Source organism: Physeter macrocephalus, chromosome 16 (assembly GCF_002837175.3).
Source record: "Physeter macrocephalus isolate SW-GA chromosome 16, ASM283717v5, whole genome shotgun sequence".
NCBI lineage: Eukaryota > Metazoa > Chordata > Mammalia > Artiodactyla > Physeteridae > Physeter > Physeter macrocephalus.
In genome coordinates this window covers 101,877,418-101,899,062 of record NC_041229.1, presented here as the reverse complement: position 1 = coordinate 101,899,062, position 21,645 = coordinate 101,877,418, and the positions used below count along the sequence as shown (strand labels likewise).

Sequence of the window (21,645 nt, the reverse complement as noted above, 5' to 3'; positions counted from 1 at the left end):
ATGGCATCAACCAGCCCCTCCATGGGGATGCCTCTTGTAGTGGGTTTAATAGTGTCCCCAAGTCCAACCCCTGGTACCTGTGAATGGGGCCTTATTTGGAAATGGGATCTTTTCAGATGTAATTAAGTTAAGGAGCTCAGGATGAAATCATCCTGGATTCAGGGTTGGCTTCTAAATCCAAGGACCAGCGTTCTTATAACAGAAAACAGAGGAAGACTTGAGACGCACATCCAGGGGGAAGATGGCCATAATGAAGACAGAAGCAGAGCTTGGAGGGAAGCAGCTGCAAGCCAAGGAATGCCAAGGGTTTCTGGGAGTCATCAGAAGCTAGAAGAGAGGCACGGAATGGAAGCTGTCTCAGAGCCTCTAAAAGGAACCAACCCAGCCAATACCTTGATTTGGACTTTTGGCCAAAATTAATTGCTGCTGTTTTGAGCCATTCAGTTTGTGGTAATTTGTTATGGCAGCCCTGGGACACTAATACACTCCCAAGGCTCCATCTTTCCCAAGTTCAATGCGTTAAGACTCTTCCTTCATGACCCTTTGCCCCGTAATCCCTTCCGGTACCAGATCTCTTATCCGGCCTGCGGTAGCCAGCCACCCAAATGGCCCCGGTGACTTTCTGGGATTCATGCCCTTACATAGTCCCCTCCAACACTGAGTAGGGCTGACGTATGTGACAATAAAATACTTCTGAAGTGACAGGGTGTGATTCCCAAGGTCAGGTTATCAAAACTTAAGACCAGGCTTCTGCCTTGGTCTCTTGCATTGCTCCCTCTGGGGAAAGCCAGCCGCCATGCTGTCAGGATGCACAAGCAGCACCATGGAGGTGAGGAACTGAGGCTTCTCACCAACAGCCAGTCCCCACTTGCTGGCCAAGTGAGTGAGCCACCTTAGAAGATGATTGTCCCACACTAGTCAAACCTGCAGAGGACTGAAGCCCAGCCAACATCTTGGTAGCAACCCCACGGGAGACCCTGAGTCACAACCACCCAGTGAAGTCATTCCTGAGATTCTGACTCCCAGAAGCTTTGGGTCCTTTGTTACACAGCACTATGGTGGCATAACTAATACAAGGCAGTTAAACGTCATACTTGTTACTCTCAACGTCAAGGTCCACAGGCCCCACCCTTGGCATTAGAAGTCAACAGAAGGCAACAACAGGTGGCTGGATTTAACAGTGACAGCTGGCCTCATCAGCCTCAGGGCTGGGTAGGAGGCCAGGTAGTCATCTAGTCTATCCCTCCTTGACAGCCAAGGTCGCCAAGGCCGGAGAGGGGCCCAAAGGTGGGAAGGGGGTGAGATGTCCTGACTTGGAGGCCCACGGCCTCTTCAGGTCTTGGTCCAGGTAAGCTGTGCCCAAACTGATCACATACACCCCTGAGCCCAGAGGCTGTTGCCCCAGGTAGTAGTTTTGCAGGGCTGCTGTAAGCTGGGGGGCTTAAATAACAGAAGTTTACCGTCTCACGGTTCTGGAGGCCAGAAGTCCAAAATCAAGGTGTTGGCAAGGTTGGTTCCTTCTGAGGGCTGTGTGAGAAGGAGCTGTCCCAGGCCTCTCTCCCTGGCTTGTAAATGGCCGTCCTCCTGACGACATGCTGTTCCTCGTATATGGCTATCTGTTCCAAATTTCCCATCGTTATAAGGACACCAGTCAAACTGGACGAGGGCCCACCTATCGACCTCACTTTGATTATCTCTGTAAAGATCCTATTCCAAATAAAGTCACACTCCGAGGTACTGGGGGTTGGGCGTTCAACATATGAATTTGGGGGAGGACACAACTTAACCTATAACACTCTGGGGTCCCCTCTTTAGGGTCACAGTCTTTCCATAATTTGTTGTTTCCTGGACTCTCTCCTTCTCTCTGCCTCTTTGCCACTCATTCTGTGCCCATGACAGACATTCCTAATCCCCCCTGGCATCCCTTCTGCTGAAGCAAGGTGCAGACTCAGAGTCCTCATCAGCAGTCTCCAGGCAACCTGTCCACCAATATCAGCTGGTTAAGACTTTGTGGAGGGGCTTCCCTGGTGGCCCAGTGGTTGAGAGTCCGCCTGCCAATGCAGGGGACACAGGTTCGAGCCCTGGTCCGGGAAGATCCCACGTGCCGCGGAGCAACTAAGTCCCTGAGTCCCTGCGCCACAACTACTGAGCCTGCGCTCTAGAGTCCGTGAGCCACAACTACTGAGCCCGCGTGCTGCAACTATTGAAGCCCACGCGCCTAGAGCCCGTGCTCCGCAACAAAAGAAGCCACCGCAATGAGAAGCCCGTGCACTGCAACAAGGAGTAGCTCCCGCTCGCCGCAACTAAAGTCCACGCACAGCAGCGAAGATCCAACGCAGCCAAAAATAAATAAAATAAATAAATTTATTAAAAAAAATAAAAAGGCTTAGAGAAATTCTTTAAAAAAAAAAAGACTTTGTGGAGGAGAGGGAGGAGTCAGAGGAGATGATGGACAATAAACGCTTGTTGAATGAATGATTGCATACATCTAACCTGCAAAATCCATCAACTTGTCTGTCTGTTCCAGGTTATCTGTCTCTGCACTGGACCACTGGGTCCAGTGAGCCTGCTTTCCACCAGGAACTGCAGCCCGCTTTGCTGGTTTTCATCCTCGGAAATGTGGGCACCTGGAGGCCGTGACTTCAGGGCCATAACCCAAGTCTGCCAGGGAAGAGAACCCCCCTACCTGCTTCTTCTGTTTGTAGTTCAGCCAACAAATATCTCTGAATACTCTAGTGCACAGAGGGTGCCAGGGGGATGGGGAGGGCAGCAGAGGTCAGGGTTGCCTGTCTACCCAACAGCCATGTTTCCTTCTTCCTTGCTAACAGAGCCCCAACTGCTCAGGTGATGGGTGGAGATCCCTGGATGTCATGGCAGGGGATTGGTTTAAGGGGCACAGGCCTGCTCAGGAATTCCTGAAAAAGGTTTTTCTCTTTGATGAAAGAGACATGCCAAGGAGAAAGCCCCTGTTCTATGTCCCTTCCCTCACACTCTGGAAATTGTCCTCCGAGGGTGGGATGCTCGGAGCAGCTGCAGCCATCTGGGGACCATGAGGGGGAATCTTCTGATGCATGGAAGAAGCAGAGCTGAGAGATGAGAAGCACCTGAGGCCTTGGTGACCGCTGAGCACTTCAGTGGTGACACTGACCTCCACACTTCTTAGGAGAAACAATAAAATGTCCACTTTGCTCAAAGCACCATCTAATGATGGTGCCTTTTGGAACAGCCAAATGCATCTTAACTGGAAGGATATGGACACAGGAATATAAAAAACAGGACTCTGGCATCAGCTGACTTGAAACCAGTCCCAGTTCTGCCACTTTCAAGCTTTATGATCTTAGGCAGATCATCTTCTGAAGCCTCAGCTCCTCATCTGTAAAATGAAGATAATTAGAATACCTACCTCACGGGGCTACTGTGGAGGAAAATGAGTTAGTTTAGGCAAGCATTTTGCACACTGTGGTTGGAACCTATGAGCATTCCATTTGTTTGTTACTCATCCACTAATTTATTCAACAATAGTTATTGAGCATTTACCATGTACTTGTGCTAATCTAGGGTCTGGGGAATATAGCTGTGAAAAAAGAAGTAATAGGCACTCACAGAAGCTGGCATTCTCTATTATTATTGTAAATCTTTGCCTACAAGGAGATCCTAATACGTTGGTAAAAATCGGGGGAGATTTGGCAGAAGAGTCCCTGCGCCACAACTACTGAGCCTGCGCTCTAGAGTCCGTGAGCCACAACTACTGAGCCCGCGTGCTGCAACTATTGAAGCCCACGCGCCTAGAGCCCGTGCTCCGCAACAAAAGAAGCCACCGCAATGAGAAGCCCGTGCACTGCAACAAGGAGTAGCTCCCGCTCGCCGCAACTAAAGTCCACGCACAGCAGCGAAGATCCAACGCAGCCAAAAATAAATAAAATAAATAAATTTATTAAAAAAAATAAAAAGGCTTAGAGAAATTCTTTAAAAAAAAAAAGACTTTGTGGAGGAGAGGGAGGAGTCAGAGGAGATGATGGACAATAAACGCTTGTTGAATGAATGATTGCATACATCTAACCTGCAAAATCCATCAACTTGTCTGTCTGTTCCAGGTTATCTGTCTCTGCACTGGACCACTGGGTCCAGTGAGCCTGCTTTCCACCAGGAACTGCAGCCCGCTTTGCTGGTTTTCATCCTCGGAAATGTGGGCACCTGGAGGCCGTGACTTCAGGGCCATAACCCAAGTCTGCCAGGGAAGAGAACCCCCCTACCTGCTTCTTCTGTTTGTAGTTCAGCCAACAAATATCTCTGAATACTCTAGTGCACAGAGGGTGCCAGGGGGATGGGGAGGGCAGCAGAGGTCAGGGTTGCCTGTCTACCCAACAGCCATGTTTCCTTCTTCCTTGCTAACAGAGCCCCAACTGCTCAGGTGATGGGTGGAGATCCCTGGATGTCATGGCAGGGGATTGGTTTAAGGGGCACAGGCCTGCTCAGGAATTCCTGAAAAAGGTTTTTCTCTTTGATGAAAGAGACATGCCAAGGAGAAAGCCCCTGTTCTATGTCCCTTCCCTCACACTCTGGAAATTGTCCTCCGAGGGTGGGATGCTCGGAGCAGCTGCAGCCATCTGGGGACCATGAGGGGGAATCTTCTGATGCATGGAAGAAGCAGAGCTGAGAGATGAGAAGCACCTGAGGCCTTGGTGACCGCTGAGCACTTCAGTGGTGACACTGACCTCCACACTTCTTAGGAGAAACAATAAAATGTCCACTTTGCTCAAAGCACCATCTAATGATGGTGCCTTTTGGAACAGCCAAATGCATCTTAACTGGAAGGATATGGACACAGGAATATAAAAAACAGGACTCTGGCATCAGCTGACTTGAAACCAGTCCCAGTTCTGCCACTTTCAAGCTTTATGATCTTAGGCAGATCATCTTCTGAAGCCTCAGCTCCTCATCTGTAAAATGAAGATAATTAGAATACCTACCTCACGGGGCTACTGTGGAGGAAAATGAGTTAGTTTAGGCAAGCATTTTGCACACTGTGGTTGGAACCTATGAGCATTCCATTTGTTTGTTACTCATCCACTAATTTATTCAACAATAGTTATTGAGCATTTACCATGTACTTGTGCTAATCTAGGGTCTGGGGAATATAGCTGTGAAAAAAGAAGTAATAGGCACTCACAGAAGCTGGCATTCTCTATTATTATTGTAAATCTTTGCCTACAAGGAGATCCTAATACGTTGGTAAAAATCGGGGGAGATTTGGCAGAAGTGATTTCCTGGGACCTGGCAGTGTAGGTACCTGTGGAGTGAGAGGGGCTGGGGGTACACAGGTGAGTAAGACAGATGCCCTGCCCTCTCAGGACTCACAGCCTCAAGGAGGAGACAGACAGGAAAACAGGTATGTGGTTACACTAGAGTGTGATCAGTGCTGAGATGGGGAGGAGCAGATGTCCTAGACAGGGTGAAACTGAGTTTCATTTTGTGAGTCAAATGGGAATTAGTCAACAAGGAAAGGATGGGCATCCCAGGTATCAGGAATCGCGTCTACAGACTCCAAGGGAACTGCAGGTTGTTGGGCGTGGCTAAAGCATAAGTTGAAGTTGCGTAATGCTGAGAGATGTCTTATTTCAGAGACTGTGGTTGCAAGTGACAGAAAACTGAAATCAACCAGGCTCCAACAATCAAAGGAAGGTACTGGCGCACGTGACTAAAAAGTTCAGAGGTTCAGTGGCTTCAGGTAAAGTTGATGTCATTGGGAAACCAGTTTTTTCCCATCTCTTTGTGGTGCCCTCCAGGCTCAGCTTCCTGGCCTTCATCCCATATTTGTAACATGCTGATTGGGCCAGCTTAGGTCTCTAGTCCACTTCTGAACCAATCATGATCTCCAGGGCCTTGGGAAAGGCTGACATTGGGGTGGGATCAACTCCACAGCACCACATGGATCCCCGAAGGAGAAAGGCAATGGGGGAAGGGATATCAGGAGGCCAGATTTCGAAGGAGATTATCAAAGGGTAATGAAAAGCAGCGGATTGACTTGATTAGATCGGATGTGAGAAAGCTTGCCCTGGCTGCTGAATAAAGAATAGATGAGAGGGGGCCAAGAGAGGAGGCAGGGAGGCCTGCTGGGAGGCGGTTTCATTCATGGGGTGAGAGGGAGTGGCTGTGGGGGAAGAGACTGACACACATTGGAGGCTGTTGGGCTCGGAAGTGAAGCAGAAGGAGGAGTCCAGGGCACTTCCTAAGTTTCTGTACTTCGTCGGGGACTGGTGGGAAGAGGTGGGCAGGCAGAGCAAACGGGTAGTCAAGAGGCGGAGGTCCATTTCGGACAGGCCGAGCTTGTGGTGTCTGAGAGAAAGCTGAGCACAGACGTACAGAAGGCAGTTGGTTGGGTATGGGGGTCCAGAGCCAGGGGCAGGGGTCGGGGCTGGAGATGGAGGTTGCAGCGTCCACAGCCCGGGGAGTTAAGGATGTAGCCTGGGACCGAAGGATCTACAGCAAGGGTTTGGAGGCAGAGAGGATGGGCGCCAGCTGGGAGCTCATGTCCAGGAACAGGGGTAGCCCTCTCTGTCCGTCCTGCCCAGAGGTGGATTGAGTCCAGGCCCGTCAAAAGTCCTCTGGGTTTAGAGATGACAGCCGCTAGTGACCTTGGCAAGAGCAGTCTCCGTGGAGTGGCAGAGGGTGACACAACACTGTAGTGGGTTTTGCAGAGTGAGTGGGAGGTGAGGACAGGATGAAGGGGTGTGAACAACTCTTTTAAGAAGCCCAGGGCTTCCCTGGTGGCGCAGTGGTTAAGAGTCCGCCTGCCGATGCGTGCGGGGGATGCGGGTTCGTGCCCCGGTCCGCGAAGATCCCACGTGCCGCGGAGCGGCTGGGCCCGTGAGCCATGGCCGCTGAGCCTGCGCGTCCGGAGCCTGTGCTCCGCAACGGGAGAGGCCACAGCAGTGAGAGGCCCGCGTACCAAAAAAAAAAAAAAAAAAAAAAGAAGCCCAGCTTTATCTTTATTTTTTAATTTTTCTTTTTGGCTGCACTGTGTGGCTTGAAGGATCTCAGTTCCCCGACCAGGGGTTGAACCCATGCCCCCTGCAGTGGGAGCCCAGAGTCCTAACCACTGGACCACCAGGGAATTCCCTAAGAAGCTCAGCTTTAAAAAAAAAAAGAGAGAGAGAGAGAGAGAGAGAGAGAGAGAAAAGGTAGCACTAACTTTCAGTAGCTGTAGCTGAAAGGAGTAGCTAAAGGTGAAACTTGGGATGGAGGAAGGGGTGCGTGTGTGTGTGTGTGTGTGTTGGTGTACATGGGGGATGGGAGTGTCTTGGGATGGAGGGCCTTAGGTGGGTTGACATGTGAAGGGGAGAGAATAATGAGGGAGGAGAGGTAAATGAGGACCAAACGTGTGTGTGTGTGTGTGTGTGTGTGTGTGTGTGTGTGTGTGTCTCGCTGAGAGATGCCTTCAAGGCCAACCTCCCTCCCAGAGCCTGGGAGGGAGGTTGGCCTTGAAGGGGGAAGGTACACCTACAACTGGAGGTGAGAGGGAAGGAGTGAATCTCTGGGTGCAGGGGCAGGCCTTCGAGGGGGATCCTCCCAGAGGCCTCCATTCTCTCTGGAAGCAGAAGGCAAGGTCATGCGCTAAGAGCCATGCAGCAGATGGGGTGGTGGGGGAGGAGCATGAGGGGGGCAGGTTGGGGGAAGCAGGAAGGGTGATTGTAGTCAAGCCAGGAACCCTGGATGTGCCCTGTCACTGCAGAGCTGGCCAGCAGAAGCCAGCAGTCCCAAGGGACTGGCCAGGTATGGGGCATGCAAATAGGTGGGCCGGGCCAGGGTCTGCAGGGTGGATGGGGTATTCTGGGGCACCAGGTAGGGCTCAGCAAGTAGTGAGCAGACCTGTTCAGCTGGATCAGATACAGGCTAGAAAGCCCTTGAGTACTGGGCTGAGAGAGGAGAAGCTCCAACTTTGCCTGGAAGGCAATAGTGAACCATGGAAGGTTATTGAGCTAGGAGTGAGACCTGATCAAAGCAGTATTTGAGAATCTGTGTCCAGCTATGCTTGTGTGATGGATTGGTGAGATCAGACCGAAGGCAGGAACCTGAAGCGGTAGACAAGTCAGAGGGAGGTTGTCAAGTGTCAAACGTCTCAGAGGAAGAGCTTTTAGCTTCAGAGGCCAGAACCAGGAGCTTCAGGTGGCAATGGCCTTCAGCTGGTCCACAGACCATGGGCAGCCTCACAGAGAAGTGAAGGGTGGTTTTCTAGCCCAGCTAGGGGTGTTCAAGAGGGGACCCCTGCTTCAAAAGGAAACCAGCATTGATGGAGACTCCAATTGCATTCCATCTGAGACGATGTTGGATCCTCCCAACAATCAGATGAGGTCACCATTATTGTTCCCTTTGAGAGAAGGAGGGACTAAGCCTGGAGAGGCCAAGTAACTCACCTCAGGCCACACAGCAAGCAAGAAGCAGAGCCAGGACTCACTCCAGGTCTGAGCTCCTTGGCCTGCAGTGCTCCTGCACTCTCCCTGCGGTTCCCCTCTCCTCTGCCATTTCTCTAGGGGTTTCCGCTCCACCCGACTTTGTTCTGGGAGGTTCTGGGTGGCTCTGGGCCCAGGAGACGTGCTGGGGATTGGATGTAAAGCTCAGCTGGCCCCAGAGGATCTTGACCGCATGCACTTGCCCCAGGAGAATGGGCTCCTCAGGGTGCCGTGCTCAGACTCCCTGAGAGGACATTTGTGGCCAAGCTGAGGTGGGACCCCTTGGTCCATGCTGTCACCACTAGAGGGCGCCAGCTATTGCCCAGGTGAGCGTGAGGGGAGGTTCCTTTCCTGGCTTCCGGAGAAACAGAGGGGGCTCCCAGGTCTGGAAGCTGCCCCCTCGTGGCTCCAGGGAGCCCCTGTCACCTCCTCGTGTCTCTCTGCTAAGGTCTCCCTGAACCTTCTGCCCTAGTTCCTGCTTCGCTCAGGGAGTCAGCTTTTGTCGGCGTGGGTGTCAGGAAGCCTGGGGTCTCCTTGCTGACGTCCCTGCTCCTGCCCGCCCCCAGCGCCACTCACAGATGTGCTGGCCTGGGCTCCTTTAGCGGCCCCCCCCGCCCCCTCACGCGGCCACAGTGCCGAGGCGATGCCAAGCACCGGATCGTCACCTCCGTCACCTTCTCTCAGCCTCTTCACAGCCCCGGGTGGGAGGGTGGGCCGGTTCAGGAGATTACTAACTGGGCCCAGGAGGGCAGTGCCCTGGGCCACACAGCCTGCCAGTGAGCCCCAGGGGCCTGGGAGGAAATGAAGTCCTCTCTGGGCAGGCTGAGGGCGTGAGGGCCCTGGAGGGAGCGCCCCCATGCTCCTTTCACACTTAGCCCACCTTCTCCATTTCTCCAGCTTCATCTCCCCCTGGCCTCCAGTCCGACTCCCCCGCTGCTCAGCCAGGTTTCTCCTTAGATCCTGCCACCCTCCCTCCCCCACCCAAGGGCCCGCCTGCCTGCCACCCTCCCCAGGCTGAGCCCCTTGGCTCTGGCCACTGAGGGCCTGGCCGGGGTCCCAGGCACCACACCGCAGCGGCCAGCCTTGCCTGGCCAGAGCTCAGGACAGTCCCAGTCTGTCTGGCAGGGCTACGGGTTCAGGATTGGCTGGAGCTGCCCCCGCCTTTGGGAGGAGGGAGAGGGGAGGCTGGTGGCTTGTTCAAGGTCACCCTTCTTTTCTCTCCCAGCATCCCCGTTCGACCTTTGTCCCCTCTGCCTCACCTCGAGGAGTGAGGAGGCAGGATGCCCAGCACGCAGAGGACAGAGGAGCCCAGCGAAGAGGAAGGCTTTTGGGGCTTCTGGCATTTATTTATTCAGCAAATATTGAGTGCCTCCTATATGCCAGGCACTGAGAACACAGCAGTGAACACAGTGGACCCAATCCCTGCCATGCCGCCCTGCAGGGAGACAGTCGAGAAATAAACAATCACACAAACAACGTAAACTGGTGTCCCCAGCACGGGGGCGTTGGCTTTGTGGAGGCCTGTGGGGGGGCTCGGCCAAGCCTCAGTTTCCTCAACTGGAAAACGCAGGAGGTAAATGTGGCCGGATCACGGGGCTGCTGCCCAGCGGCCTGCAGCCCTCAAAAAGCAGGCACTGGCATCCTCCCTGAGGAAGGCCGAGGGGGAGCTCCTCAGTGAGGACGGCGGGGAGGGCACTCCCGGAGGCCGGCAGCAGCTCACAAAGCTCAGAGGTGGCCTCTGGGAGGTGAGGGACCCCAGTACTTGCGCTGTACTACTGAGCTTCCCTGGCCCCTCTGCCTAAGGCAGGAGGGGAGGGGCTGGTCCCTGGCTGCCTCCTTTCTCTCCCCTCCCACACCTCCTGTTCTGGGCCACGTGGCACCTCGGTGCCCCTGGCCTGGGGGAGAATGATTCCCGACCTGGGGCTGGGCGAGCAAGGGAAAAGTGGGTGGCACGTGGGGTACCGCTGAGACCAGGTCCTGTGGCACACCCGGTCCATCCCGCCCCACAGCCCCAGGGCAGGGAGGGGGTGCTGTCTCTTTAAGAGCCTTCAGGCTGCTGGGAGCAGATGGCCAGGCCGGCCGGGGCCCCTTGTCCTTTGTGTGGCTTTGCACAAAAGAGGGGGCCAGCTGGGGAGGGGGCGGCTGCAGCAGGTGGGAGGGTGGGGCCCTGCCCCTCCCCCTCCCCCTCCTAACCCTGCACCGTTGCCCCTTGGGGAGGAGGTAGCTCACTAGGAATGTGCCTCCTCTCTCTCTCTGGACACTGTGGCCCCCAGAGTCATCCCCAAATTCCTAGGATACCCCTCCCATGTCGCGTCCCACCTCCTAGGCGGAAGCCTCATCACACCAGGGCCTAGGGACTCCCCCCACTCCTCTCTACGCCAAGGAATAAGCCTACCCTCCCTGCCCCCTCCTCCAGAGCAGAATCTTCCTCTGGCCCTGAGCTCCAGGCCCTAGGGAGAAGTGAGAACAGAATTAGGTTCTTATTGGGGGGAGGGGTGCTAAGGCAGGAGGGACGCCTGTGGCTGGGGGTACCTGGGGCAGCCCAGGAGGAGGGAGGCCAGAATAAGCATGATGCTGAGGCCTGGGGGTGGGGTGAGGTGCTGGGCCCTGGACCCTAAGCATGAGTATGGAAAAGTGGCAAGGGGGAAATGGGGGACCCAGCTGAGGCCCTGCTTCAAGAGGGGCTGGTGTGGGCAAAATGAAAGACTCCATCATAGGAGAGGGCTGTGAGCAGCGATGGCTGCCTGCCAGGCAGGAGGGGACAGAGATGAGAGGCTCCCTAAAGACTGGAGGTGCTTGGGGGCAGGGTGGCCACTCAGGAGGAGTAAGGCTGCGGAGGCTCTTTTCCTTTGTAGCAGAGCCCTTAGCTCAGACCTGCCCTTGGCCCACTCATGCTCCTCTATCCAGACCTCCCCACCCTGGGGCTTGGTGCCCAATCCATGATTTAAGAGGAGGAAAAAAGGCCCCATAGCTCTGACCGGAGGTGTGGCGGGCAACGTGGCTGCCGGCTGGGTGGCCCCAGTGTGGCCCCATGTGGCCCGACAGCACCGCAGCTGGGTGGGGTTGTGCCTGACTTTGCCCGGCCGCCCGCAGGAGCCCCCAGGACCAGGAGGCCCCAGCCGGGTCGTGGCCCGACCGCAAGACCCCGGCCGGCTGGCCGCAGGCAGCGGGTGGGGGCGGGGATCCATCCCTGGCTGGGCCCTGGGTTGCTTCTAAATTTAGGAATCTGATTACTGAGTGGCCGAGGAAGGGAAGGGAGAGGAGGGTGCGAGTGCAGGCTCGGCTCAGTCTGGGCACAGCGGGGCGTGCCCGGGTGGAGGTGTGTCTAGAAGTCTGGGGCTCGGGTGGGAGGGGCGACGGGTGGGAGGGGGCTTCGGCCTGTGTGCGCGGCAGCACGTGCCTGCGGCGGCGGGGACGGGCACCGGCGCAGCTTGTCGCCGGTGTGTGTGTGTGCTGGCTCTTTGTGTGCCTGGCAGGGTGGCTGGGTCTGGCTTTGAAAGTCTCTGCCCACCCCCCCTCCCCCATCTCCGTCTGTGCCGCTCTACCCGCTTCCCGGTCTGTCACTCTGCCCGTGCTCGTCCTGGGGGAGGGGGATGCTGCTCCCAGCTGGGGTGACAGTGAACCCAGTAGGGAGGACACCCAGCTCCTCCCTCACCCTGCAGTCCAGATCTTTCCCTACACTTCCCACTCCCCATCCCGCAACCCCTTGTGCCACTGTTTTGGGGTGCGCGCTGCTGCAGTTAAAGGCAACTGAGGTGACCCCTGGGGACCCACAGATGCACCAGAAGCCAGGCTTTGGCCCGGTAGCTCTTGGAGGAATTCATTCCTCGCCTGTCCGGCCTCCCATCCGCTCTGGCCCCCAAGGGCGCATGAAGGGGGGGGGTCCCCCCTGCGGAAGGGGGGCGGGGAGTTCCTTGGCAGGAAGGGAAATGGAAGGAAAAGCTGGGCTCCACCCGGGCGGGCGGGCAGGCGGCCTCAGGGCCCCCGGGGCAGGCGGCGGTAACCCGAGCCCACTGGTGTGTGGGGCTGGTGTGCGCGTGGGTGGGGCTGACCCCCGGCTACTCCTCGGGGGTAGGGGGGGGTCTCCCCCAGGGGCAAGTCTGGGAGCTCGGGGGGCCCGCAGAGGAACGCGCTCTCCACCCGGGTCCTGACCCCACCCCCTGGAGGTCTAGCCCCGGCCCCCAGGCCCCGCCCCCCGGGCCCTCCCTTCCACCCCAGGGCCAGATGTTCAGCTGGCGGAGGCATCGGCTGGGGGAGGGGTGCTGAGGCCGCAGCCGGCACTACTTCCCTGCCAGCAGCTTCATTGTGTGCGCGAGGAGCGAGCGGCGGCGGAGAGCGGGCGAGCGAGCAGCACCCCGAGCGCGCCGTGGAGAGCGAGCGCGCCGGGGAGGGTGCGAGGCGGCGCCCGCGGCTGCGCTCCCCCGCCTCCCGGCAACTCTGCCCCAGCACCGCGCGCCGTGCGCGCCGTCCCGCCGCCGCCGCCAGCGCCGGGGCCCCGCCGGCTGCCGTCGCAGGCAGGGGTCTGGTCCGGGCAGGGGTCCCCTCCCGGGGACTGGGGCATCCTGGTGCAGCCGAGAGGCGCGGAGCCCGCCGGGGGCGGCAATCGCGCCGCAGCGCCCGCTCGCTGAACTGCGTGGGCAGGCGGGCATTGGGGCTCCAGGGCGCTCCGAGGGCAGGGTGCCCAGACTTCTCCGGGGAGCCCCAATTCCGTGGAGCGTCCAGAGCGAGCGCGCCCCAGCCCCACCGGACCTTGCGCTCATCCCCCGCGTACCCCACTTCTACACAAACTTTTCTGACACCCTCACCCGGGGGGGTCGCGGAGAGCGCTGGGCTGCCCGCTGGGCTCCTGCCCCGCCGGACCCTAGCCACGCTTGACCTCCTGCCTCTCGTAGCCTCAGTGGCGACCTCTCCAGGCCGGGCCGGGCACGGCACCCCAGGCGAGCGCGGCAACGACCGCTGCTCTCCGAAGGCTCCCGCGCCCCCCGGGGCAGCTGGGCGGGGTAATGCCCTCGGTGATGGAGAAGCCGAGCGCGGGCTCCGGGATCCTGTCCCGCAGCCGGGCCAAGACGGCGCCCAACGGCGGACAGCCCCACTCGGAGGATGACAGCAGCGAGGAGGAGCACTCGCACGGTGAGCCCGAGGCCTAGGGTTAAAGGCGCACCGGCCCGGGGGGGCGCGGAGCGGGGCTTGGGGGAGAGTTGCCGGCCACGGGGTATTATACGGATGGTTCCTGCCTTGCCTGGGTTGGAGCTTGTGCCTCGCTTCTCCCCCAAGCCGGCACAGGGAATCTGGAGGCTGGGCCCCTGGCTGCCGAGGAGGCGGTCCTGCCTGCCCCCTCCCTGCCCTCAGTCCCCGAGGGACTCAGGCGTCCCTCCCTTTCACAGCTTGGGCTCCTCGTACCTTGCCACCTTGCAGGGGACTGAGGTCTGACTGGGGCAGGAGCTGGAAAGACACCTCCACACCGAGCTGTGGGGTTCCTGTGGTGGGGAGGAGCCTTGGATTCTCTGCAGGAGGGCTGTGGTCCAGGTCTAGGGGCAGCCCTCCAACCCCCCCCAACTCCACCCCCCCCTCCTCCCCCCCCCCCCGGTCAGAACAAAGGGCTCTGCTGGGCCTGGGCTTGAAAACTGGCCCCTGTCCTCTCCCCCACCCCCCATGGCTATGGCTAGGCAGGTCTCTCCCTTTTCCAGTTCCTTCTGTGGCTGAGGGTAACTGAGGGGAAGATCAGGGAAAAGTGAGCCTCCTGGAAGATGGGGGCCCTGGGTGGTCAGGAAGGAGAACTCCAGGCCAGCCACCTCCCCCGCCACATCCTCCCGTCCTCCCTCCCTCCCTGGAGTCCTGACTGCCTCCCCCCGCCCCCCACCGGCTCCACAGACAGCATGATCCGCGTTGGAACCAATTACCAGGCCGTAATTCCGGAGTGCAAGCCTGGTGAGTGGCAGGACAGGCTGTGAAGGGAGGGGACTGGAGGGCCCATGGCTTGGCCCTGAGCCCCACCTGGGGGAACCCTTGGCTGGCGCCCACTGTAAGGACAGGCGGGGGTGGGTGGCCGGCCCTGTGGCATGGTTAGTTTTCCTGCTCTGCCTTCCTGTCTGGGTCTCTGTCCCTCCTTCCCCTCTGGGCCTCACCTCGCGGGCCCCACTCCTCCGCTGCCCTCTGGCCGTGGGTCCAGGCCAGCGCCACCAGGCTGATGATGTCTTCCCTCCTCTGCTCCGTTGCCTTTCAGAGAGCCCCGCACGCTACAGTAACAAGGAGCTGAAGGGGATGTTGGTGTGGTCACCCAACCACTGTGTGTCAGATGCCAAGCGTGAGTGGGGTGGGACCCTGGGCTCATGCATACCCTTGGGAGCTGGGGCCTGGGGTTCATGCCAGCTGGCAGCCAGCTCTTCTCAGAAGTGGGCTGGAGGCTGAGGTATGTGGGTTCAGCCCCTGCCCTGGGGCTCAGGCTCAGGGGCCTAGCCCCTGGGGGCATACCCCTTTCCGGGCAGGCCTGGCTTAGGGGTTGTAACCCCTCCTCCAAGACCTGGCTCCTCCCGCCCCTGCAGTTGACAAGTACATTGCGATGGCCAAGGAGAAGCATGGTTACAACATCGAGCAGGTGAGCCTTGGCCCCGCAGGGATTTGGGGTGGAGACGGGACAGTGCTGCGGGCAGCTGAGCCTGAGTTGTCCCCTCTCCTGGGCCAGGCACTGGGCATGCTCCTATGGCATAAGCACGACGTAGAGAAGTCGCTGGCTGACCTGGCCAACTTCACCCCGTTCCCGGACGAGTGGACGGTAGAGGACAAGGTGTTGTTTGAACAGGCCTTTGGCTTCCATGGCAAATGTTTCCAGCGGATCCAGCAGATGGTAAAGCCCTCCACCCCCGCCAGTGCTCCTTGGCCCCTTCTTTCTGTTAAGCCTGCCCGAGGCCCAGAGTCTTAGGTGGGCCCCAGCCTCTGGCGTTGCCCCTCCAGCTGCCTGACAAGCTGATTCCCAGCCTGGTGAAGTATTACTACTCTTGGAAGAAGACCCGCAGCCGGACCAGTGTGATGGACAGACAGGCTCGGCGGCTGGGGGGCCGAAAGGACAAAGAAGACAGGTGGGGGGCTCGGGGAAGCTCTGGGTGGGGGTAAACTGAGCTCCTGGGGGCCCTGGCCCCTGCCTTACCCCGCCTTGGCCCCTGTGTAAGCAGTGATGAGCTTGAAGAGGGACGAGGAGCCGTGAGTGAGGGGGAGCCAGACGCTGGAGACCCCAAGAGAGAGGTGAGGTCCCAGAGCTCCTCTGGCCTTGCCCGCCTGCCCGCCCTCTCCTTGGGCTCTGCACCACCCACCCACCTCCTCTCCTTTCCCTGGCAGCCTCTGCCCTCTCGGCCCCTGAATGCCCGCCCAGGTCCAGGAAAGAAGGAGGCCCAGGGATCTCAGTACCGCCACCATCCACTGCGAACTCGGCGGCGCCCTCCCAAGGGCATGTACCTGAGCCCTGAGGGCCTCACTGCCGTGTCAGGGAGCCCGGACCTTGCCAACCTCACACTTCGAGGCCTCGACTCCCAGCTCATCTCCCTCAAGCGCCAGGTGGGGGGCCCGAGGAAAGAAGGGGCCAGGCAAAGGGGCCAGTCGGCAGCTGGGAACTATGACTGGGGGCAGCTGAGGCGTAAGGGAGGTCGTGTGGATGCCAAGCCTGCATCTGCCCCATCCTCTGGGCTTCTGGGTAACTTGGCGTTCTTTTCTGGACATTAAACAAACAAACAAACAAACCTGGTCTTTGAAAAGGGGCAAACCCCAGTGTCTCCCCTACTCAATGGTTGTGAGGGAGAGATGAGGTAGACGGTGGGTGGCAAAGAGCTTTGTTGGGAAGTAGGGCCCTGGTGAGGGTTGGTATTGATGGCCTCCCTGGCTTGGAATTTGATGTCCCTTCCTTGCCTTGCCTTCCCAGGTGCAAAGCATGAAGCAGACCAACAGCAGCCTCCGCCAAGCCCTGGAGGGGGGCATCGATCCACTCCGTCCCCCTGAGGTGAGACTGCTCTTCAAGTCTGGGTGCAGGAGGGGGTTCTTTCTGGTGGCACAGCAGAAAGGGGAGTTTTTCTTGGGTAGCAGTGCCTCTGTTCCCATATTTTTGAGTCTCAAGGATATATTCCTTGCTCTCCAGGCCAACACCAAGTTCAACTCCCGCTGGACCACAGATGAGCAGCTTTTGGCAGTACAAGGTGGGTGAGACTCGGGAGAATAGAGGGCCCCAGGAGTCTCTCCTGCCCTCCAAGGAGCTGGGGCAGAGGGGAAGGATCAGGGAAGTAACTAGTTCTAAGGGGGTATTCACACCTGCTGCCCTTTTGACCCTTGCAGCCATCCGTAGGTATGGCAAAGACTTTGGGGCTATTGCAGAGGTGATTGGGAACAAGACTCTGACCCAGGTGAAGACCTTCTTTGTGAGCTACCGGCGCCGCTTCAATCTGGAGGAGGTGCTGCAGGAATGGGAGGCCGAGCAGGATGGGGCCCCTGGAGCCCCCCCAGTCCCCATGGAGGAGGCTAGGAGAGGGGCTCCCTTGCCAGCCCCAGCCCTGGAGGAAGACGATGAGGTGAGAAGGGGAGAGAGTGAAACGCTTCAGAGAACAGAGGAGAGGAACTGCCTCCGTCCTTAGACTGGGCTGAGGGTGTGCTTGAGCCTGGTTTCTCACTCTTCTCTCGCCCTTCTCAGGTCCAGATTACATCTGTGTCGACATCAGGACCCCGATCGGGGCCCCCTGCGCCGCCCCCTCCTCCGCCTCCCACCTCGCTGTCCCAGCCGCCGCCACTGCTGAGACCACCTTTGCCCACGGCTCCCACCCTGCTCCGCCAGCCCCCCCCACTCCAGCAGGGCCGCTTCCTCCAGCCCCGGCTGGCCCCCAACCAGCCCCCCCCACCTCTCATCCGCCCTGCCCTGGCTGCCTCCCGCCACGGTGCCCGCCCCGGCCCTCAGCCCACACCCACCCTGGCTGGAGCCCCCCTGGAGCCTCCAGCACCCTCGCTCTGAGCCCCGAGGCCCTCCGCCAACCGGAGGCTCCAGAACCCCTTTGCCGGATGTCCTCGGGGACCTCCAGCTTCACTGAGGACAGAAGAGACTAGAGCTCTCGCCAGGTCTTTCGAAGACCCAGCGCTGCCGACGGGGGCACAGCCTGGACCCCCGCAGGTTCTGCACGTCTTTCTGGCAGCCAGCCTGTCTCCACCCCCACCCCAGCCAGGGTCTGGGGCCTTCTGAGCTGGCCCGAGGGTACTTTTCTTGGCTGGGACTGGAATGGCTGCCTCCTAGTCTGCCAGGGCCTGGCCTAGGGGTCCTGCCCTTCGTGTGTAGGGGGTAGTGACCATAGCCTGGGGGTGGGGGAGAGGACAGTTTAGTGTGTTGGCTGTTCTTCCTCTTCCCCTTCTTTTAGCAATAAGTCTGGGGTGAGGTGGGGAGGGAGCTGGAGGGGGGAAGTGGGCAGAGAGGTTCCTTGGGGCCTGACAGCAGCGGAGGCTGAAGAGGTAGCTCTCCGGTCTTCAGGGGGTCTTCAGGGGGCCGGGTGGAAAGTGCTGAGGAGCCCTGAGGGTGCCTACTGTGCCCACTGCCCAAAAGCTTAGAGAAAGGAGGATTGGGAACATATGCAGACATGGGTTTATTTTTCAATGTTTTTTAAAAATAAATAAAACCTTCAAGCTCACTGAATCCTCCTTCCCTTTTGGTTTAAGGGTCTTGGGCTTTGCTTCCTGTCTGTGCCATGAGGGTGGGGAGGGAGGGATCCCGCCCAGCACCGGCCTTTCCCCAGGCCCCAGGCAGGAATCAGTTCTCCCCTGCGAGTCAGGCAGGCTGGGCCACATCTTGCCCATGGGGACTGGGTCCCTGCCCGGTAGGAAGAAACAGGAGGAGGCAGCTCAGATTCCAAACATTCTCTTTATTACGTGTTTGATCCAGAGGAGAAACTAAGTGCAGGAAGGGGGGCTGGGTGGGGAGGGGCCACCTTGCCTGGGAGCCCCCCGCCAGCACCCCCTTTGGGAGCCAAGCCTTGCCCTCCCGGCCCCTCGGAGCACCCGGGCTGTTCCATAGGGCAGGAGGCGGGAGGGAAGAAGGGAGGGGGAGCCCTTGGTGGGAGCCGGAGCCCGCATTCAGGGCTTGGGGCAGGAGGGCTGAGGTTGGCGAGGCCCCTTCCTGGGAACCAAGGGCTCGACTTAACTGGGAGTAGGGTGATGAGTAGGGGTGGAGTCATCATAAATCAAAAAAAAAAAAAAATAAAATAAAATAATAAAATAAAAAATAAAACCCATCACAAAAAATGTACAACTCAGGTGAGGGTAGAGGCAGCCTCTGTTCAGGACCCCCTCCCCCAATTTCTCAAGAACAGAAACAGCAGAGAAATAAATTAAGGGATGCAGCGGCTGCCACCAGCCAAGCGCCCATAACCAGCCACTCCCACGCTGGCTGCAGAGGTTAGCAAGCTGGGAGTCACTTGGCCTATCTGTCCCCCCACCCTGTGGAGGGCAGAGGCTCCCGGCCCTGCTGCCCTGTCCAGCCTCCCGCCAGGCGGCCGGCCCCGGGGGCCCCAGGCAGTGTCTCCTGAGAGGAGGGGCGACTGTGAGGAAGAAAAGGCAAGGCCGAGATGAGTGGTGAGGAAGTCACTGCTATGGAACTAGCTGGTGCCCAGATTAATGCCAATGAAGGGGAGCAGTGGGGAGAGGGACGGCGAGGGGGGCTGTGCTTTCAGACAAAGGCTCTCCCAGAACGGAGAATGCCCAGCGTCCCTGTTCCGGAGACTAGCAGCCCAGGCGGCCCCCTGGGGGCCGAGGAGCCCATCTGCCCTGCGGTCCCCTCCCCTCTCCCAGCCCTGGGGTCAGCCCCGCCTTCTACCCAGGAGGGGGTGGGAGAAGATGGCACAGACTTTTTGAGGAGGGGGAACAAAAGTCCCCACAGCAGCTTGTGGAAGGAAATGCCCAGCCTCTGGGGAAGGAGGAGCAGAGGATACAGTGTGGAGGGAGGCCGAGCCCCGCGCCTAGCCTGCCAGCCCCAGAGCAGCCGCCAGTCCCACCGCTTCAGGGCTGTGCGGCACCCCTGCCCCCAGCCCCCAGCCGCCCAGGCCTCCAGCCCAGGGGCCTGAGGTCAGGGGAAGGCCACCTCTGGTGGTTTGCTTGGAGGGGAAGGAGGAGAGGAGAGGGGAGAAGCCCAAAGTGGGCCTGGCGGAGGGCCTGACAGGGAACTCCACCACTCTTGCCTGAGAGTGTTCCAGCCCTGAGCCACCCTCCCGGGAAACCCCACAGATCCAGTCTCGACTGTCCCAATGGGGCAGGGAGGAAAGGTGGCCGCTGGGATTTTTTTTTTTTCTTTTTTCTTTTTGGTAATAAAAAATTTCTTGGTTTAGGCGAAATACTCTGTGCAACCGCAGTACCGAGGGGGAGCCCTGGCCCCCACCCCTCCCTCCCCTTCCTTTGCCTCCTGTGGGAGAGAGGGGGGAAGGGGGAATATCTGGGCAGGGGCAAATGTGGGGGGGAGAGAACCATCTCCCAACCCCCACAAACATGGAAGAAAAAACTGAGAAGGGCGGGGAGGGGAGAAGTGCCAGCAGGGGAGACACACCAATCCATCTCTGCAGTCTCGCCCGGGCAGGCGGAGCGCCGGCCCCAGCAGCTAAGTCCAGCTGGCCGCCTCCGTCGCCCCCCACTCCTGGCAGCCTGTTAAAGCTTAAGCTCGTTGGCTATTTTGGAGGCAATGTTTTTGAAGGCCATGGAGGTGCCCGATATCCGCTTAAATCGAACACCGTTGAGAGACAGCCGCGGCAGTTTGCACACCTCCATCTCCCACTGCACGAAGTTCTCGTGGCCTGGCGTGCCGTGCATGCACAACAGCATGTACTTCTCGTGCAGCTCGCTCTGGCAGCTGTTTGCGTCCAGCACCTTGCGGATCTCCCGCATCATCTCGTTGGGCTCCATGGAGCTCGTGGTCTTCATGCTCCACGTGAAGCGTAGTGAGCGGGGCTTGGCCTCCCGAAACTCCTCCTTTTCCTTGTCACTGCCGCCGCTGCCCACCACGTGAGGTCTGCGGAGAGGGCAGAGGCGGGTGTCAGGCGCCCCACCCACAGGACAGCCCCCCTGGCAGACGGACCGAGACCAGAGAGGAGAGCTGGAGGGTGCCCAGGAGGCGGCAGTGCTGAAGAGGGAGGGAGCGTTAGACCTGGCCCAGGGAGCAGAGGGAGGGCGAGGGGGGGCGGGCAGCCTCGTCTCTCAGGGCAGAGAAGGCGAGAAGCCAGCCCCTGGCAGGGGGGGGACAAGGTGACAGCTCCATGCTTTCCTGGCAAGGGGGCAGGGTCAGGGAAGAAAGGGGAGCACGCGCTCAGCAGCCCTGAGCAGTTCACAGACTGGACAGAAAGAAGTGACTGAATCACAGGAAAGTGAGCTTGTCGAGGGATAGGAGTCTAGAGTCCCAACCGCCCGGCCCAGGGCTCTTGCTTCCAGAACACACCAGACCTGAGGAGAAGGGCCCACACCCACTGCAGCGGGGCTGTGGGGGTCCTCTGAGGGAAGGGAGGCCCCAAGATGGGGAGGACAGGGCACAAGCATGGGAGGAAGAGCCAGGTGGCAGAAGGAAGAGAGGAGCAGGAGGCTCGTGGCAGGCCCGGTGGCCCGGGCAGGGCCGGCGCTGGCTCCAGCCCTCTCTCACCTGAGCGTCTCCACTCGGTCTTTGCTTTCAGGTTCATTCAGGTTCCTCGAAAAACAGAGCGAGGCAGAGTTTAGTGCTGGGACCTCTGTGAGGGCGGGTCCGGGGAGGTGCCGCCGGTGGGTGGGCGGGACCCAAGCCCAAAGGCCACTTGCCCATCACTTAGCACGCCAACATGGCACATCACACTGGCAGCTCAACTGTCCCTCTCCAGCAGGGAGCCCGGGACGCAGGGCCTGCCCCTCCCCACACTCTCAAAGATGGGTGCCGGGAGAAGGAGCCGGGGGAGCAGGAGGGTGTGGACGTGCGGGCACACGCATGGAGCACACAGCCCATAGCCACAGCCAGGGCTCGCGCGGAGCGTAGCTTCTACACTAGTGCCCCGAGTGGGTCTCAGAACTGTAGTCCTCTTGGAGGGAAGGGGCGGGGGGATAAATAGAGGTCTCTCTCAGGAGGCTCAAACGGACCTGCTTTGAGTACGCCTGGGGCTCAGTGCCTGGGACTGGGTGGGGAGGAGATGGGCCCTGAAGCCGGCTGTAGACAGGCCCACCTCCCCCATTCTTTTAT

The 21,645-nt window shown here is 59.0% G+C and overlaps 2 protein-coding genes across 3 annotated transcripts in view; one reads left to right on the top strand and one right to left on the bottom strand.

The window, feature by feature from the left end:
- The first annotated feature begins 12,864 nt into the window (after window positions 1-12,864).
- Window positions 12,865-18,101, top strand: RCOR2 (REST corepressor 2). Of its 2 annotated transcripts, XM_024133294.2 has the most exons (12): window positions 12,865-13,580; window positions 14,322-14,378; window positions 14,674-14,754; window positions 14,993-15,045; window positions 15,133-15,294; window positions 15,402-15,526; window positions 15,620-15,689; window positions 15,783-15,998; window positions 16,360-16,437; window positions 16,573-16,630; window positions 16,767-16,999; window positions 17,119-18,101. In XM_024133294.2, exons 1-12 carry the CDS (start codon window positions 13,454-13,456, stop codon window positions 17,431-17,433), a joined length of 1,575 nt encoding a protein of 524 aa, XP_023989062.1. In that variant the 5' UTR covers window positions 12,865-13,453; the 3' UTR covers window positions 17,434-18,101. The 2 variants fall into 2 exon arrangements, with proteins under 2 accessions (XP_023989062.1, XP_028357235.1); XM_028501434.2 differs by lacking the exon at window positions 16,767-16,999 and having other exon boundaries at window positions 17,119-17,759.
- A 44-nt stretch (window positions 18,102-18,145) lies between these two features.
- Window positions 18,146-21,645, bottom strand: part of MARK2 (microtubule affinity regulating kinase 2) — a 35,413-nt gene continuing 31,913 nt past the window's right edge. Inside the window, exons 2-3 of the mRNA XM_028500928.2 lie at window positions 21,082-21,233; window positions 18,146-20,460 (exon numbers count right to left, since the gene is read on the bottom strand). Coding sequence (XP_028356729.1) covers window positions 20,100-20,460; window positions 21,082-21,233 — 513 coding nt within the window. The 3' untranslated portion in view covers window positions 18,146-20,099. The remainder of the gene's footprint in view (window positions 20,461-21,081; window positions 21,234-21,645) is intronic.